Genomic DNA, 19,929 nt, shown 5'->3' with positions numbered 1-19,929 from the left:
TCATTTTTATTAAGTGAACACTCAGTAGGTGTATACATAAAAAGAATTTTAAAATTCTTTAAACATTTTTTAAAGATTTTTAAAAAGAATCAGAGTTAAGCAGCTTTCAGAGGTGAACAGTAGATTTAAATACACAAATCAGTTTAAAAAAAAAAAAATCAGCTAATGCCTTTTTGTTCTCATATAGGGAGTAGGCGAGGCCGTTTTTAGCCCCCTATCTAACTTTTGGAGACTGAGTGGGCAGTTCAATCTCCATTGGTAGCCAATCAGAGATAGCTGGCCCAAGGCTATCACTAATTAATTGGTATGCAGTGAAGAAGGCAACTAGCAAGTGCCGCCATCTTGTGGTCCCTAACCCTAACACAATATTTTTCATGTCCGAAAATAGTGTGGGTTCGATGCCGATTTTGTTGAGTTTACGGGATGAAAAACCCGAGTTTCCAGGAGAAAAAACCTGCTTGCCTGTGCCAGAGATCAACTAACTTGGGAACCAGTCGAAAAAACTTTCTTTCTAAATAAGTTTAGAAAGAAAGTTTATGATTTTTGCTTGTTTTGTCAGTTTTGTATTTACATACTACAAGAATTTCATGTTGGAGGCTTAATGGATTTTTTACAACACTCAGAAAGGATTAAAACAGAATTTAATACTTCCTATATTTCGTCTCAGTCACTGAGACATCTTCAGGGATTACAAAAAAACTAATGTAACATAAGCACAAATAACAAACAATACCAAGTCCAACCATGTGGGCTACACTTAAGTCCTAACTAGATAGAGTTCCCTCTAAGGGTGGTTGTAGGTGGCCTGGAATGTAGGGTGATACCTCTGGTGATAGTGTTTCCCAAATCTTAAGAAGCTTAATGCAGCCGTATTTATTAAGATTTGATTAATTTCTGAGAGCTGCTACTGATTCTAAGAATAGTCTCTGTTTTTTGAATTTGTGGTGGAGCATGGTGGTTTTTTCCCATGAGATCCTATGGGTTGTATCCAAGACATGGTCAGCAAGGCTGACTGACCATAGTTGTGGTTGCAGATGTATGGCTTGCGATCCTCCAGGCAGATGGATGCTGATCTGCCTGTCTGTCCAAAGTAATGTTTAATATCGAATGCAGGGTCTGTCGCTTAGCGCCGGAGATAGCAAATAACATCAGGCTTGATGTCGCCAACATCCTCACCCAGTCTTCACCTCCAAAAAGTAATTTATCATCCATCCAATGCACTGCTCTCATGAAATTACAGAAAGAAAAAAGTATCATCATCACTAGAGCGGATAAGGGTAATGCCACAGTGGTTTTAATGACGGAATACAATCGAAAAATGGAAATTATCCTCCGAGATCACTCGACAATACACTCCGCTAGAACATGATCCCACAAAAACACAAGTTAAAAAATTAAAAACTTATTTAAAAAAGTATCGTCCTGACCCCCCGGACATCACGAAAAAACTCGAGCCTTTCTGTTCCTGTCCTCCCCGAATATACGATTTACAAAAAATCCACAAAGCCAATTCCCCACTAAGACCTATAGATGCCACTAACACACCTTGCTACAAACTGTCAAAGCAACTGGCCAAATCTCTGACCCCCCCCCCCCTCACTGGACTTTCCACATCCTATATAAAAAAAAACTCTACCCATTTTAAAACCCTCATAAAAAATTTAACCTTAAATAACACAGACATATTGGTAAGCTTTGACATCTCCTCATTGTTTACCAATATCCCCTTAATTGATACCTTAACACTCTTAGAAAACGTTTTTCCTTCTGACCTCTTAGATCTCTTTTCCTTTGCCATCAATTCTGTTTATTTTTCTTGGAAGAACAAAAAATCTACAAGCAGATAGAGGGAACTGCCATGGGTTCCTCCCTCTCACCCCCTCTTGCAAATTTTTATTTGGAAGATTTTGAAAAACGAGCCATTTAGCCTCTCTCAAAACTTCTGTCTGGCTAAGATATGTTGATGATGTGTTCTCTATTTGGCCTCATGGCCCAGACACATTAGACTCCTTCCTCAGTCACCTCAACAGCCTACTTCCAAGAATCCAGTTTACAATGGAAAAGGAAAAGAACAATTGTTTACCCTTCCTAGACACCTTAGTTACACGCCTTCCTAATGGTACACTTTCCTTCACTGTATATAGAAAACCCACACACACAGGCAGATACACTCACAAACTCTCCCACCACCACCCCCGCTCAACAATATGGCATTATTAAAACTCTTACCAAGAGACCCCACAATCTTTGTTCCAGTGGAACCGCCTTACAACTGAACTTGACCACATACACAACTTTCCTCTCCAATGGCTACAGCGATCACAGTATCAAAAAAAATAATCAGTTCCTCCCCCATTCCCCTGTCTTCTTTTCAGAAAGAATTTAGAAATGCCATCACCATACCCTATATCCATGGCACATTTGAAAAAATAGCCAAGATTTTAAACAAATACAACCAACACACAGCATTTAAGCCCCACCGCAAACTTGCTACACTTATCCATTCTACAAAAGATCAGCTCCCTTCTTTCTCAGTGTTTGGAGTTTATAAAATATCCTGTTCCTGTAAGTTGGCGTACTTTGGACAGACAGACAGATCAGCAACCATCTGCCTGGAGGAACACAAGTCATACATCTGCAACCATGACTATGGTCAGTCAGGCCTTGCTGACCATGTTTTGAATACAACCCATAGGATCTCATGGGAAAAAAACCACCAATGCTCCACCACAGAAAATTCAAAAAAGAGAGACTATTCTTAGAATCAGCAGTAGCTCTCAGAAATCAACCAAAATCTTAATAAATATGGCTGCATTAAACTTCCTAAGAATTGGGAAACGCTTATCACCAGAGGTCCCACACTACATTCCAGGCCACCTACTACTGCCCTTAGAGGGTGCTCCACCTAGTTAGGACTTTAGTGTCACCTACATGGTTGGACTTAGTATTGTTTGTTATTTGTTTTTATGTTACATTAGTTTTTTTGTAATCCCTGAAGATGTCTCAGTGACTGAGAAGAAATATAGGAAGTATTAAATTCTGTTTTAATCCTTTCTGAGTGTTGTAAAAAATCTATTAAGCCTCCAACTTAAGCCTCTACACACGGATACAAGAATCTTTATCTTTTATTGGGTTAAATACATGGTATTTAATCCAATATAACATAATTTGGATTAACTGTTTATCAGTTATCCAATTACCACAGGTAATTGATATTTTACTGCATTTCTGATTCCTATTTAAAAAGGCTAAAAAGTTTTTGGCATTGTTAAGTTTGGTATAGAATTAAAGACCTGCCTTGTAAGTAAATTTGATGGATTCAGGAGAACAATTGCAGAGATTGAAAACTTTTCTCCCTCACTTTTCTATTTTTTAATCATCATTTATTCCAGTTTTAATACCTAAATTTTCACCCTTTGATACCTGCATGAAAAGTTTATGTGAAATAATTTATTTCACATAAATGCAATGTCCACTCTCATGTTATTTATATTATGTAGCTTGGACAGTTTAGTGGCTGCCAGTTGAAATTTTGTGACAGATAACATGTAGTTTTATTTCCTGTAAGTGGTGGTGCTTATTGTTTATGTTAATGTCAGTAATGTGACAAACATTGAATGTAGAAGTGTTTGTGCATAGATATTTGTTTCTTGTTTTTCGATTTTTTTGGTTGTTTATTTGTGGAGTTTTTTATGATCCATGGCGCATTTGTTTATAGTATTTTTAAAAGTTGGTGATGAGAAAGAAGAGTAGAGATATACATTTGGATTGTTGTGAAATGAGAGACACTCAAATATATCTTCTCCCACATAGCAGCATCCAGTCTTTATATTTGTATTAAAATCGCAAATGTTTGTGAAGTAGATGTGGAAGTGTTTTTAACTTTTGCATTTTTGTGGTTGTATGTTTATGATGTTTCTTTGGATTAATATGGTGGATTAATTAATCTTCTAAAATGCAAATTTTATTCACAGTAGCACTTTTGTGCTATGGTAATGATGGTTTTATATGTAAGATAATTGGATCCCTTATGAAATTTGAACTTATATAGAGAGCACATTCTTCTAATTGTCATGTTTTGATTGTTCTTAACATATACTTCACAGCAAAAACTAAAATTATCTCAATTATAACCCGTGAATTTTACTCAGTTGCAGATCACTGTATTCACTTTGTTTCACTGATTTCTCATTATTAATGGAAGATGAATATCTTCCAATATTAATCATTTTATATGGTGCACATTTTTATCCATCTTTTATTCACATCATCAGGAATGATCATGTTTTTTTCTCCCCTTTTACCTTGCTTACCTTACTAATCTTCCTCTAGCATAGTGTATGTTTACACATTTTTAGAAATATTCTTATGAATTTTAATTTTTTGTATTTCTCTATTTTTTGATTTATTATTATCAAGAGACTTATCGTGGGAGGTCCCACTCTCACATACACAACTCATCATACCTCAACTTAAATGCATTCACTGTTTCTGCACCCACCACTCTCCATGCAAAAAAATCTACTCCTCATCCCCTTGCTCAAACCCACCTTATACATCTTCCAGGGATGATCTCTTGTTCTCCCCATCTCCATATATTCTATGAGAAATCTCATCCACACTAATCTGGTAACCCTTACCAATTTATACATCTCACTCATGTTTCCCTTCTTCCTTCTGTCAACTAGGCTCTGTAATTTGCATTCTCTCAATCTGCCCTCATATTCCAGAGACCAGAAACTAACTTCGTCAATTGTCTCTGGACTCTCTCCAACATCTCATCATCCTTGGAAAACCTGGTGACCAAATCTGTGCACAGTAATCCATATGCAGCCTAACCAAAGCTCGTACATTGAAATCAAAACATCCTTACTTCAACACATCAACATTTTTCATCTCCACATCATTCCCATAATCCGGTGTCGTCCTCATAATTTTAGCAAAATGTCCATGAAATTTCATGTCTCTATCCACCACAACACCCAAATCCTTCATCTCCTCCAAAATATCCCAGCCAATTCTATACTTTGCATCCCATCTTTGCTTCCCAAATTTTAAAACCTTACACTTTACAACATTAAACTGAGATCCCCAACACTCACCCATTCTGACAGTCTATTTAGGTCCTCTTGCAAAGTTACATCTGCTCTACTTCTTATAACTCTCTCCATTGCATCATCTGCCAACAACTGTATATCAACATTTAAGCCTTTTCCAATGTCATATACTTACAAATTAAACAACAGTGGCCCCAAAACAGATCCCTGGGGCACACCACTAGTGACTTTCCTCTGCTGGGATATCACTGCCCCTATACACAACCTGTTATGTATGGGGATAGTGATATCCTATCAGACAGCTGATCTCCAATCCAAAACACTGATCTACTATTCAACCCCATCTGTTCAATTTAATTACTAATTTGTGATGTGGTAATCTATCAAAATCCTTTGCGAAATCTAAAATCTGTATATGCATCTTATGCACCCCCCCCCCTTGTGTAATGCATTCATCACCTTTTTATAATAAGTAAGTAAATTGCTAAAACACAGTTTTCCTTTAGCAAACCCATGCTATCCATTAAAGAGAATTCTACTGCTGTCCACCGAGTTCTGAATCCTTGTCCTCACTAGCTTCTTCAACACCTTGACCACAACTCCAGACAAGTAGATTGGCCTATAATTTGAAGCCTTAGTCTTATCATCTCCTTTATGAAGTGGAACAATTTTGCTATCTTTCCATTCCTTTGGAACATGGGCTATCCTAAAACTCATAAAAAATGCATGTTAAAGCTGTTGTTAACTCCCTGGAACATTATCTCAAGACATGGTGATATACCATCAAGTCCCATGGCCTTGTTGACATCAAGTTTACTCAATTTCTCATATACTTCCTGTTCACTCGCCATCAGTGGTTCCTCCCCTGTTCCCACTGTTCTCACGTTTTGCATTATATTACAATCACAAGGATGGAATACTTTAATGAACTACTCATTTAACACCTCTACTATACCCTCCTCAGTTTTTATCATTCTTCCATTAATCACTGACTGTTACCCTCCCATAATCATTCTTCCTTCTACTGGCCACATATCGAAAAAACTCCCCAGAATTTCTTTTAATGCTATTTGCTAACTGCTGCTCATACCACACATGCTACCCTTACTGAGTGTTCCTTCATTGCTTTTTGTACTCCTCATGTAACTGATTATCTCCACTCATGCTTCCTCAATAATGCCTTTTTCTTCCAGATTGCATGCTTCACCTCTTCAGTCATCCATTTTACACCTACCTTATTTAATCTCCTGACTTTTGGAATATACTCAGTCATTGTCTCTGCAAGATAATTCCTGAGTAGAGACCAAGCATCATTAATTTCTTTCCCATGCAATTCTTCATTCCATGATATCGCTGTAAGCTGCCTCCTGAGTTTGCCATAATCATCTGCCTTATAGTTCCACATATAACCCTTTCTCACAAAAGTCCTGATATGGCTGGCTACCAGCCCTTCAATCCATGTGTGGCCTCTGTTGTGTACTGCTTAAGGTAGTTATTCCTTAAAAACTCAAGAAATTCATTCTCTTTGGTTCCTGATGCCATCTCTTCATTTCAGTCTATATTATCATAATTGAAATTACTCATAATCATCACCCTTTTCTTATTTGCCAGGCCAATGTGTCTAAACATTTCCTTCTCACTGCCTTCTAGAGAAAAGAACCAGGTCTATAGCAACACCCTACTAAACATTTCATCCTGTCTACCTCCACTTCACACCATACTGCTTCAAAACCATTGTCAGTATTTGCTCCTTGCATCTCTACCTTAGATGGGCACAACTTCTCTGCCATCATCAATAACACACCTCCTCCGTTTTTGCTTTCTGTCTTCATGAAAGATTACATATCCCTCCATGTCTATTCCTGTTAGAATGCCATTCAGTAATTTTATATTCTTCTTCTTCACTTCACTGGGCATCTACAGATGCTGTATGGTCACTCCAATGCTCGGTGATGTGCCACACCAGGCCTCACCATGTAGTCCTGTTGTTTGCTTTTCTGGCGGCCTCAACTCTGAAGATCAGTCACTCCACACACGCCATCCATCTATCCATCTCATTGATGGTCTACCCCTGCCTCCTTTTCCAGGAACTTTACCTTCTATTACTGTTCTGAGCAGTCCCCCTTTCATCCTTTCTATGTGTCCAAAATATTTTAACTTTCTTCTGTCAATATCCCTAAGAAGCCTTCAAGTTCTGCTGATCTTTTCTAATTTTATATTTTTCAGATTTGTTCTAAATAAATTGGACATGAAAGTGAGTGAAGCTGAGGTAAGTAAAATTTTACATAATTGCACATATAAAGAAAATGACTTGAAAATGTTGATATAGTAAAGCAATATCTTTTAAGTAGCTTTTGGAAAGATATATTTATAGATGAACTAAATTACTTTCTTGATAACTGCATATCATATCATAAACTGAAGGACAATTTTGATGGACTAGACATCTCAACATTACATTATAAATCTGCTCATTTATATAGGATGGTGAAGAAATTTCACAGATGCACAATGAAGAATTGAACTGTTATTTGAAGCTACACATCATCGAATTTCTGAGATATATATTCATATATCTCAGAAATATTAAGTTGGCATTATTACTAACCCCCCCATCAACAAATTTCCTCCAGATTATCCTGTCACTTCAGCACTCCAGTATTATCATATATTTCAGTCTTCTTGAGCCACTTCTAACTGCATCAGTTCGCCTAGATCTTGGTCTTCCATTAAGACTTTTTCCTGCCATCCTGGCATCAAACTCTTGCTTTAGTGATTTTTCTCTTCCATTTTGTTTAAGTTACCATATCATCTGAGATTAGCTCTGCTCACACATTCCTAATGCTAACAATGACAATTCGTTCCTGTTATCTTCATTTTTAATAAAATACTGTCATTGATGCCATCTTTTCACTTTCCCCCTTTTTTCAGAATTCTGATATCTGTGATCTCCAGTCTTTGATCAACTGTTTTATTTCTAACCTAAATCTAAGATCCATAACGTAAAGTTGGTTTTAATACTTTTGTGTGCAGCTAGTTGAGAGCTTTTGACTAATCTCTCTTATTCCATATACGTTTATTTAATCGATTCTTTACCATACCAGCTGTAGTCTTATTCTGTTATGTACATCTATATTTAATTTGTCATCTGCACTGGTAAAATGTTTTACTTGTTCTACAGATTCTACATTCAAGATGCAGTTGTTATTCTCGCCTGTTTCTATAGTTTTGTATTTTTATTGCTGATTTCTTAACTAATTGAATCACTGCTGTAATAAATTTGTAATCAAAATCAGCAATAAAAATACAAAACACAAGACTTGAAATCTGATGTTTTATATTATGGATCACTTCCAATTTCAAATCCTCTGTGTACTCTTGTATCCTTAACATATATTTTGAAGGTAATACTATCAACAATAATACACTATCTGCCAATAATTGACCAGACACACCTGTTATTTGAAGTTATAGAACATTCCAGGTTTGTTAATAACATTAAAACTGGTATACTGATAGTAGGAAGCAGTATTTCATCATATCAGTTGAATACAAGTGGTATGGTAACACGACATGAACTCGGTGACTTCGAGAGAGGTATTATCATAGGCTGTCATGTTGGTGGCATGGCCATTGCCACTCAACTGGAGCATCCAAAATCAGTGATTAGCAATGCGATCAACAAATGGAGATGTTCTGGCATCACTAGTGCAGGAAAACACCCAGGGCAGCCACTGAAAATGATGGACAGACAGGAGTGTGCTAAAACAGGTGGCACTTAAAAACTGGCTACGATCAGCACAGACCATCCACGATCAGTTCTAGAGTGCCAGTAACACCATGGTGAGCACTAATACTGTACGAAAAGAACTCCATTTACTGGGTTTCCATGGAAGAGCAGTAGCACACAAGCTGTACATCACAACAACGAACAAGGTGGCTTGTCTGGCCCGGTGCAAAGAGCATGTGAACTGGACAATTGACCAGTGGAAAACAGTACTCTTGAGTGATGAATCAAGGTTCACCTGTTTCCAGTCTGATCGTAGGGTGTGGAGGCAGCTTGGTGAATGCTTGTTCCCACAGTAAAGTTTGGTGGTAGAGGAGTAATGGTGTGGAGTGCATTCAGCTGGTTTTGAGTGGGACCACTGGTCATCCATGTTTCCATAAAGGCATCTTATCTGGATAATCAAGTGCTGCCTGCACAGTGGAGTTTTTATAGAATGGACCTGTATTACTATCAAGACGACAGTGCCCTATTCTACAAAGCCGCAGCTGTTATGGAATGGTATGAAGAAATGGGTTTTAATCGACTGTCCTGGTCTGTGCAGAGTCCTGACCTCAACCCTATCGAACAACTGTGGGATGAATTGGAGTGGCGATTAAGGTCTAGAGCAGCACATCCTTGATCTGCTACTGAACTCAGTGCTGCTTTAATGGAGGAATGGAGACAAATTCCACCTGATGTCTGCCACACACACTGTTGAAAAGAGTGCAGGAGGTGATCAAAGCCAAAGGTGGGCATACCTGATATTCACCTCCTGGTATCAATTGTAAATTGCTAAAGTGTCCAGACGGTTATTGGTAAATAGTGTATATAGCCACTTAGAATGCGAATGTGTGCACATCTTTATGTTGACGTGTGATGTTAGCTGTCTGACCTGAACCGCTAACATCACACGTCAACATTTTTCATTTTATCTTTGCTATTTCTCCATATTCTTCCTCAAACATTTCTGTATGCCTGGGATTCATTTCCTACTCTGCTGTTTAGATCTCCAATAAGGACTAACTTTTCCATTTTCTTTATCAGCGGCTATGTCTATTGATTTGAAAAAGTCCTCTACTTCTTCCTAAGGAAAAGTTTCTGTGGGATTATAGACACAAATAAGTTTCATGTCCAATTCCCCATTTTGATGTTTGTCTGCAAAACTACTTGAAATTCAATAAATTTAACTCCATGTTTGTTGTTGAATGCTGTCACTACTCCTTCCTTTTATTTGCCTGTGACACTATTCAAATGTGTTGGTGAGCAGGTAGGTTAACCACTTGGCCAAGCAGGCTGGTTAAATACTATATTATTAGTAGTAGTAGTAGGATTGCTTAAAGTTCCAAGTACCATTCCTTAGATCTATATGGATTACAGGAGAATTTCCCAACTGAGCATTTTAGGTAAGATTTATGCATTATACTTGAGAAGAGTAAGAAAAATTGTGGAAAAGAAACCCACAGAAGATTGTCTTTAGGTGATAGTTGAATTTCATCACCTGGTGTGAGACCACTTCCCCGCTTATTGGAGGTGGCTAGAAAGTGACTTGTTTGGTCTCTACAGCAGGTTTCCAGACTATGTAAAAAATAAATTTAAAAAAATGTAAAAAAAATTTGTTTTAATCCTATATCCAAGGGTAAGCATAAGCATGAGGTAACCTCACTACTTGTCTGTATAGAGCTGTTTACTTCACATCAGTTGTTGCAGCATTCCATAATACTTTTGAATTAATGGAAGGGTTACTACCCAGTTTTAACCTTTGTTGAAGTCTCATCAGTTGGAGCAAGATCCAAGAAGACACCAAGGTTAAATAAATGCTTACACTTGGGTATAGGAAGAAAAAACGGTTTCTTCTTCTCTCTCCTCAAACTATAGTTGGTGGGCAGGTAGCATGGGGCTGTTGATATTGATCTTCTGTTTTGTGCTGTTAGTTTGGTAGCTTTGTCCAGTTGTCATTCTATATTGGGTTCTTGATCTCAATTTATCTGGTCTAAACTCCATCATACCCTCAATGAAATTTGTAGTCCAGTCTAAGTGTCTTAATAGGTGTCCTATCATGTTATTCCTCCTTTTTTTTTTTTAACATATGTAGCATGCCTTGTTATTTTCTTAATACTTCTTCATGTTGTAACTCTTTCTGTCCATGTGATCTTCAACATTTGGCACCAACACCACATCTCAACTGCTAGACATCTTGATTTGTCTCTTTTTTGGAGAGTCCATGTCTCTGATTTGTAGAGGGCCACACTCCTTAAATGCCTTTTTTTTTTGCTTGTGCTATTTTTGTTCTCGCGTCTCTTCCACTTCTCCCATTTGATGTTATTAGGCTTCCTAGGTAGGTAAATTCTTTTACATCTCCAAATCAAAAAATTAGATTAATCAAAGAAAATATGTTGAATGATTTGAAATTCTAATTTATTACATAGAAAATAATTATTACCAGATATGAATTAGCATCATCTAAATCTACTTACTTTGTAGATTATATAACCATGTAAAAACATAAAAAATGGCATATAAATTATATGAAAACTGTTATTTGAAAACATTCACAAAATTAGAATAATTTTTAACATGGTTCAAAATATTAGAATAATGTGAAAATAAATGCACAAAAATTACAGTCAAAGAGAAACAACATTATAATTGGTACTTTGTTGCATCATTCCTAAATGGTTGGGCATATTGTTTAGTAGTGGTTCACAGTCTTTTTTATCAAAACATGCCCATATGGTCTGCAGACTAGAAACAAGTTCATTTTGTCTCTTGGAGCAACTTCTTGAATACATTTCTTCATAATTCTCCACAAATTCTCAATGGGGTTTAAATCTGATGAGTTTGCTAGCCAAGTAGTTACATTGCCTTTGTTTGAGCCATCTAGTAGTGGTCTTGGAAATATGACAAGAAGCTGAATCTTGATGAAAGAGGAAATCACCATCACATAAATCTTCCGATGCTGTTAACATAAAGTGCTCAAGAATTTCTTGATATTGAAATACAGAGTCAATTTGGAATTGACTCTTTTGTACACAAAACAAAGCCTACCTGGATCTTCATCCTCTGCAGTCATACAAGTAAATACCATGAAAGGGTTGCAAATTTCATGCATTCTTTTGATGGGACACACAAAACATACTTTCATCACTAAAAGGTACTTTTTTCCAGTTCTCTTGACCCCACAGTCTTTGCTTACACAATTGCACTTGAGCTGCCTTTTGCTTGGAAGCTATAAGCGGCTTTGTCTTAGGCACATGATTTAAAACCCAATTTGTGAAGTCGTCTCAACATCGTAGATTTAGACACATTCACACCTAGTTCTTTACATCTCCTGTGAAAATATCTTACACTTCGGAAGCAGTTTTTCTTCACGATATTCTTCAGTCTCCTCTCATGGATATATTTGCATGAATAACAGTGGTGTCAAGAACTATTAGACTTCTGTATTTTCAATAATTTTAAAATAACCAATACTTTTTTTCAATGTTTTTTTTTTAAATAATCAATACTTTTTTTCAAAAAAAGAAGAATAAAGAGAATAAAGAAGAATAAATAAATATACATGGAATAGCAAAGCCCCCCCCCCCGTTGTTTTCGCCATGGAACCAGGGCGAACAGCGAAAAGTCAGCTACTGGAAAAATATGAAAACACACCCCAACTCAACATCACCAGAGTTAAAGATCGGTACTATCAACATAAGAAGACTGAATGGCAAAGAAATGGAGCTAGCAGAGGAATTAGATAAGTACCAGATTGACATAATAGGGGTGACTGAAACAAAAAAGACAACTGGTGAGATCTTTCTGAGCAATAAATACAAAATGTTATATTCAGGCAATGACAATCAAGGAAAAGGAGTAGCCATAGTATTCAACACAAAATACGAGGTTAATCTTCTTGAATGGCAGGCAGTCTCAAGTAGAGTCATGTGGGCAGATATGAGAATGGGGAACTGGACAATGAGACTTTTTTGTGCCTATGGTCCCACAGAAGGTTCTACTAAGGTAGAAGTGGAGAAATTTTTTGAGGCTTTAGAAAAAGCAACTGACACAATGAAAAAGGAAAAGTTGGTCCTTGTTGAGGATCTAAATAGCAGAGTAGGAAATGATTGTGAGACATACAAAAATATTTTGGGAAAATTTGGAGAAAAGAGCAAAGCTAATAATAATGGCAAATATCTGTTGGATTTCTGCTCAGGACACGGATTGGTTATTACTAACACCATGTTCCAACATAAAAATGTGCACAAATTCACATGGAGAGAAGAGGCAAGGAATAAGAAAAGTCTCATTGACTATGTTATTGTTGATAGTGATGTTTTCTCCTTGGTGCAGGACACCAGAGTGTACAGAGGATTTGAAATTGGAAGTGATCACTATTGATTTAGTCTTGAGCAGGATAAAATTGAATTTCATATTGAAAAGAGTAACATGTAAGAAAGTTTTAAAGCGAATAAAAGTTGAGCATCTCTCAGATGTGAACTGTAGACTAAAATACACAAAGATTATTGAAGAAAAAATGAAAGAGTTTGAGAACAGGAACCAAACCTTGGAGATTCAGTGGCAAGCCTTGAAGAAAACCCTGATTGATTCAGCCAGTGAGGCATGTGGTGAAGTTGTCTGCAAGGATAGAAAAATTAGAACTCCATGGTGGACACAGGAAGATAAAGAGGCAGTGAAGGAAAAGAAGAAAGCATATCAAAAGTTCCTGGCAAATAAGTCAGTCTTGTGCTCTTAGAGAATACAGAGACAAATGTAAGAAAGCTAAACAGTGTGTAATAGTAGCTAAACAAAAGTCATGGGAGGACTTTGGAAAGAACATAGAAAATAAATATCAAGAAGGTGGCAAAATATTCTAGAGGTTGCTGAAGAAGCTTAGGAATGGAGGAAAGAGTGCTGTAAAAGGAGTTAGAGATGATAAAGGTGACATGAAAACGGGATAAAAAGATATCCTTGAAGTATGGAGTAATTACTTTGAAAATCTGCTAAATGAAACAAGCAGTGATGACAATACAGTGATAAAAGAACACTGACCAGGCATGCAGTCAGGAATCATTTCCACTTGAAGTAGAAAAAGCCATCAAAGACTTGAAATTTGAAAAGGCAGCAGGAGTATGTCGAATTATGGTGGTATAAAAGTCTTACAGTGGCTGAACTGCATAGTTCAGAATGCCTGGACAGAATGATGAATTCCCGATGATTAGAGTAGAGCTCTCATAGTACCCCATATATAAAAAGGGAAATAAAACTGAATGTCAGAATTACAGAGGTATATCCCTACTGAGTGTTCCTGGTAAGATATATGCAAGTATACTTGAGAAACGGTTGAGAAGAATTGTGGAAAAAAAGCTGGTTGAAGAACAAGCTGGATTCAGGTCAAATAGAGGCTGTCAGGACGATCTTCACTTTACGACAAATAGTGGAGAAATCATGGGAATATAACAAAGATTTGTATTTAAGTTTTGTTGATTTGGTAAAGGCATATGACAAGGGTGCCAAGAGAGAAGCTATTCAATATGCTACAGTTATATGGTGTCAATGGGGCATTATATCAAGCAATGCTTAGTCTTTATTTGAGTTGTAAGTCAGCAGTTAGAATTGAAGGATGTACAGGAAGATGGTTTAATGTTAAATCTGGTGTGAGACAAGGATTTACATTATCCCCTCTGTTATTCATTATCTATATGGATCATATTATGAAGGTAAGTGGTACTAAACATGATATCAGAATTGGAGATGTTAATGTCAGCTCTTTGCTTTATGCAGACAATGCTATACTTCTAAATAAATCTGCTACAAGTCTGCAAGATTCTCTGACTAAATTGAATAACTGTTGTAATAGATATGGTATGAAGGTCAGCAATAAAAAGACAAAGACAATGAAAATAGGCAGAATCACTGAAAATGTCAACTGTGTTGTGAATGGAGAACCTGTGGAACAAGTGAAACATTTCAGCTACTTAGGCACGATTTTTACTGAAGATGGTAAATAAATTAAATATAGAAATAGACAACAGAATCAGCAAAGCTGGTATGGTGGGAAGTCAATTGAATAAATTCATATGGAATAAGAGAGAATTTAGTCGGGACACTAAATTAGCTATACAAGACAGTGTTCAAACCAGTTTTAACTTATGGATCTGAGAGCTGGGTTAGAAGTAAAACACTTGACCAAAGACTAGAGACCGCAAATATGAGAGTCCTGAGAAAGATTAGAGGCGTGAACAAATGGCATCAATGGCAATATCATATTAAAAATGAGGATATTAGGAAAGAACTTGACATTGTCAGCATACAGGAATGCGTTAGCAGAGTTAATCTCAGGTGGTATGGTCACTTAAACAGAATGGACGAAGAAAGATTAGCAAAACAAGTGTTCCTTGCCAGGTTGGCAGGAAAAAGACCAAGATATAAGTGGATTGATACAGTACAAAGTGCCTTAGACAATAGAAATATAAGATCTGATAATGTTGGAGTCTTGACAAGTAACAGACTGATTTGGAGGAAAATTGTAGATGGGAAATTAGTAATGATGTAAATTTTTCATGTAGTACTATCATATTCTGTACACCCCTTGAGGGTACATGTCAGGAATTTGATGATGATGGAATGGCAGAGGAACAAGATCTATAATTGATTATATCATTACTAATCAGAAAATAGCTTCACATATGAGAGAGATGTACATGTTTACAGAGGATCGGAATTTTTTCGGATCATTACTTAGTAGTCTCTAACATAGAAATACTAGCAAAATTGAGAAAGGAAGTAAATAAGAAAAAACAAGAAATAGAGCAAGTATAGAAAGTATGACTTTAACATATTTATCACAATTAACAGATTACTGAAAAGAAGCTCAAATCAGTGAAGATATAGAAGAAGAATAAAAATTTCAATAAAGATAATCCATAAAGCAGCCTCTGAAGTACTTGGAAAGAAAAATAAAATATTAAAAAGAAAAACATTAAAAATCTGGAACATGGATATAGAAAATGCAATAAAATAAAATCGAAACAAATGGCATATAAATTACTCCTTCAAAAACATACAAAGGAGACAGAAGAAATATAGCTAAAACCATAATACAGAAAGCTCATCAAGATTCCTGGGACAGATTTATTAATAAAATAGAATAAGAAGATAAGACATATCCTACAAAATATTAAGGAAATTAAACAACGAACAAAAGAGGTACAGCAGAAATCAACATAAAAAGAGAAAAAAATGAGTAGAATATTTTATGAATTTATGGTATGACCCAAATTTAATAACGGAAAATAATAATGAAGAAATCAGTACTGATATAGAACCATTAAAATTGGAAAAACTAAAAGAAGCAATAAAGATATCAAAAAATAGAAAATCAATTGGATTAGATGGCATAAACACAGAGCTTTGGAAATATGGCAGAGAATATTTACATTACAGATTCTTAAAATTAATAATAACTATTGGAGGAAACGTGACGTTCCATCAGATTGGCTGAAAGTTAAGGTTATATCTATACTAGGTGGGCTCTGCCCCCTGATGGCTACGGCACCCCCCCCCACGAGTTCCGGAGCTGGTTCTCCTTGAATTCTGAGGAGTCGAATTTTGAAGACTGGAAAGGGGGTTCTTGGTGCTAACCCCTCCCCCGAGTTCCGGACTGGTAGGTCAGTTCTCCTTGAATTCTGATGACTCGAATTTTGAAGACTTGACACTCAGGGTAGCCCCTGAGTTTCAAAACGTTTCAAATAACTTGATAAAAAATGTGACACAAAAACGTTACAAAAAAAGACTTATCATTTTATATTATAGAGTAGATTTAAGAAAGCAGTTAGAGATGGTGTGAAATTACAGAAGAATAAGTTTATTAAATACAGGTTACAAAATTTACAGTAAAATCCTGAATAGAAGACCTAGAAATATTGCAAACAATCTACTCTCTGAAAAGGCAAATGCCTAATCCTTGAGAAGAAGAAGACTTCCATGGGCGCTGGTCCAGTGAATTGGCAACTATCATTCGTTCACTTTTGGTTGCACTTGTTATACAAGAGCAGCAGCTTCCCAGCATCCCTTTACTGTGCAACTACAAACACCAAACCTGCTTCTCCTCTTCCTCTTTTATTCCATCCACCTATGTCTCCTGGAACAACCTTCCTCATTAAGTATTCCTAAACAATTGCAACTTGCAGCTCTTCAAAAAAAAAAAAAAACATAATTAATAAATAAAAAAAAAAAAAAAAATAAACTTCTCAGTCCACATCTGCACTCCATATATGGCACCGATGTGCTTACAGGTGTTTGACCTCCTTTCATGTATGGGATTAATATATTTAAAAAAAAAATAACACACGCACACTCTCTCTCTGTGTAAGTGATGTTTATGTACATCTGCATAAAGGGTTCTAATTCAGTGGCTATCATGTGTAGATAGATAATTTCCTATACCTGTACATCAACTGGTGTGACTAGTGGAAATAGATCAGTGACTTCAAACAACAGTGTATTAGTAATGTAGATGTCTAAATTACTCTGAAGCTGTCTCTGTAAGTGTGGAATTTATTCATAATAATGTGAATATTTATGCTATTTTCACACTTTTTACTGTTGACTCTCCTCAATCTTTCTGAGTTTAGAAAACAATATATCTTGTATATATTACATCTTAATTAGTGACAGCATTATCATTAAAAAATAATAAATTGTTAATATTTGATCATAGTTTTCAAATATCTTGAGATAAATGGCAGTTAAGATGTGGTGTATAACAATTTCCAGAAAGTTAGAGCTAAAACAGGCTGCTTCCCTTTAAGGTCAAGATAAAGCATTGGGATTTTATTTTATTTTTTAAATGTATTGGAAGAAAGGGAAAGGAAAACAGAAAAATTCCATTGTAAGTATTATTTATGAGTAATATGAAGCTGTTAATTTTCCATGTCTGTAACAAGAAATAGGTATTATTATGGATTTTGATTACAATAATATCATTTTCAGTGATCTTTGCAGCTTCCACTCAGTGATGCTGTTTATCAGTTGGCACAAGGAATGATATCTGCATGGGAAGCATACGGTCAGAAAGAGTAAGTATATTTATTTCAAACTGTTGCAGTTATATCTATTTATGCACACACACACACACAAGTATATACAATTTATATTGTGTGTATTATTATTATTACTAGAATTCCAGGGATTCGAGCACTCCTCTAGGGAGACCTTGCATCATCCACACCAGCTCCATACCATTTCTTAAACTTGTTTATACTGGATGTACTCACTACTTAAACATGCAAACTGTTCCACTCACTCATGGCTCTGAGAGAAAAATATAGCTCATATCCCTTTCTTTACTGCACACAAGCTCAACTTCCACAGATGCCCACAGATGAATTGGAAGTTTTTTCACTTGGCTGTAATTGGTAGCATACCCAAGTGAAAAAATGTCCACCAGCTTATCTCTAATCTAGAGAATTTATAAGGTGTGACACTTTTCGGCAACTGGCATATTGAAATATGACTTCTCCATTACTTCCACCTTAGTATCACCACCTCTGGGTCTGGCTCTCACTGATCAGACCTCAGTAAAGGTCAATCTGGGTAGTGATCCTTCCCTTAATGCATAGCATTATACATGGTGCAAGGAGATGTGCTCTGCATTATGGGATACTAAGGCAAGTGATGAGAACTTATACCACCTTTGCCACGAGTTGCTCCAGTCCTGAAAATATTTCAGTCACATACTTTGTTTGCTTACACTTGGATAAAGGAATTAAACCAAATACATAAATGGTAGCATAGCCAAGTGAAAAAACTTCTAATTAACTTATGCTCCCCTTGTCCTCTCCCAACTTTCCATATGAGGAAAGTTTTATCAACCAATATTCTATAATACTCTCTCAAAAGTTTATAGGCCTCTATCATATACCCTTTTTTTTTTTTTTTTTTTTCTGTCTACGAGTGACTGCAGTCCATCTACCCTCAATCTGTTTTTGTAATCTACATTCCATAATCCTGAAATCATCTTTGTTACTCTTCTCTGCAGCCTTTCCACAGCTCCTTATCTTTTTGAAACCCAGGAGACCAAATCTGCACACAGTAGTCCAGGTGTGGTCGTATCAAGGCCTTGTAAAGAGGCAAATGACTTCCATATCCTTACATGTCAATGTTTGTTTCAACATTGCAGTTATCCTCTGAGTTGTATTTACAATTTTTGTTATGTGACCTTTGAACTTCAACTTTCTTTCCACGATTCCACGATAACTCCAAGATCTTTAGCATCATCACTTACTCCAATCATAATCCCACCAATATAATATAATGTTAGATATCACATCACGCCAAAGTGCAACTTTTTACTTACTAACATTGAACTGATAGCCATTATCATTTTCCCACTGTTCCTGCTTATTCAAATCATTCTGTAAATGCTGTATATTAGTAGTATCTACCTATCTTTGCATCAGCAAACAACTAACGATCTCTTATCAGTCCCTTTCCAGCATCATTAGTGTATAGATTAAACAGCAATGGTTCAAGTACTGATCCCTTGAGCACACCACTGATCATCTTAAATCTGATAGATTCACATCCCCCATATACCACTTTCTGATACCTGTCCATCAGCCATTCACTTATTGAAGCCACTAGTTCATATTCTAATCCCATCATCTCTAGTTTATGCAACAGCCTTTCAGGTGGTATCCTATCAAATGCCTTACCAAAAGTTCAACAGTATCACAGTATATCCATTCCCTTTATCCAAAATGTGACATTATTATAAAATATGAGCAAACTGCTCAGACGTGCCTCATTTTAGTAAACTCATGCTGTTCTTTGCCAAGTAAAGCTTGTCTGTCAACCTGTTTCTGTGTGCTAGTTCTTATCAACTTCTCTAAATTCTTCACCACTCCAGAGATACTGATAGGTTGGTTGTTAGACACATCAGTTTTTGCAACCCTTATGCAATGGGATTATGCATTCTTTTCATTCCTGATCTAAAACTGAAATTATACAAACATTTCAACCTCCTAACCAGTTCGGCTGAACATTCCTTTAGCAATCTGTCCCAATTGCTGAATTATTATCCAGATTATCCAACAGTTCTAGAGCCTCCTTCTCATTCATCTC

At 36.3% G+C, this 19,929-nt stretch overlaps 1 protein-coding gene across 1 annotated transcript in view; it reads left to right on the top strand.

Moving 5' to 3' along the window:
• LOC150096928 (glutathione synthetase-like) overlaps positions 1-19,929 on the top strand; it is a 183,713-nt gene that overhangs the window by 38,512 nt on the left and 125,272 nt on the right. The window contains exons 5-6 of the mRNA XM_090408052.1: positions 7,284-7,326; positions 17,809-17,882. Of these exons, the coding sequence (XP_090264178.1) occupies positions 7,284-7,326; positions 17,809-17,882 (117 nt within the window). The remainder of the gene's footprint in view (positions 1-7,283; positions 7,327-17,808; positions 17,883-19,929) is intronic.

This window comes from Typopeltis vanoorti, chromosome 18 (genome assembly GCF_054136105.1).
Source record: "Typopeltis vanoorti isolate ZY-2024b chromosome 18, IOZ_Tvanoo_1.0, whole genome shotgun sequence".
In the NCBI taxonomy this organism is placed as follows: domain Eukaryota; kingdom Metazoa; phylum Arthropoda; class Arachnida; order Uropygi; family Thelyphonidae; genus Typopeltis; species Typopeltis vanoorti.
This window is presented reverse-complemented; position numbering and strand designations above follow the sequence as displayed.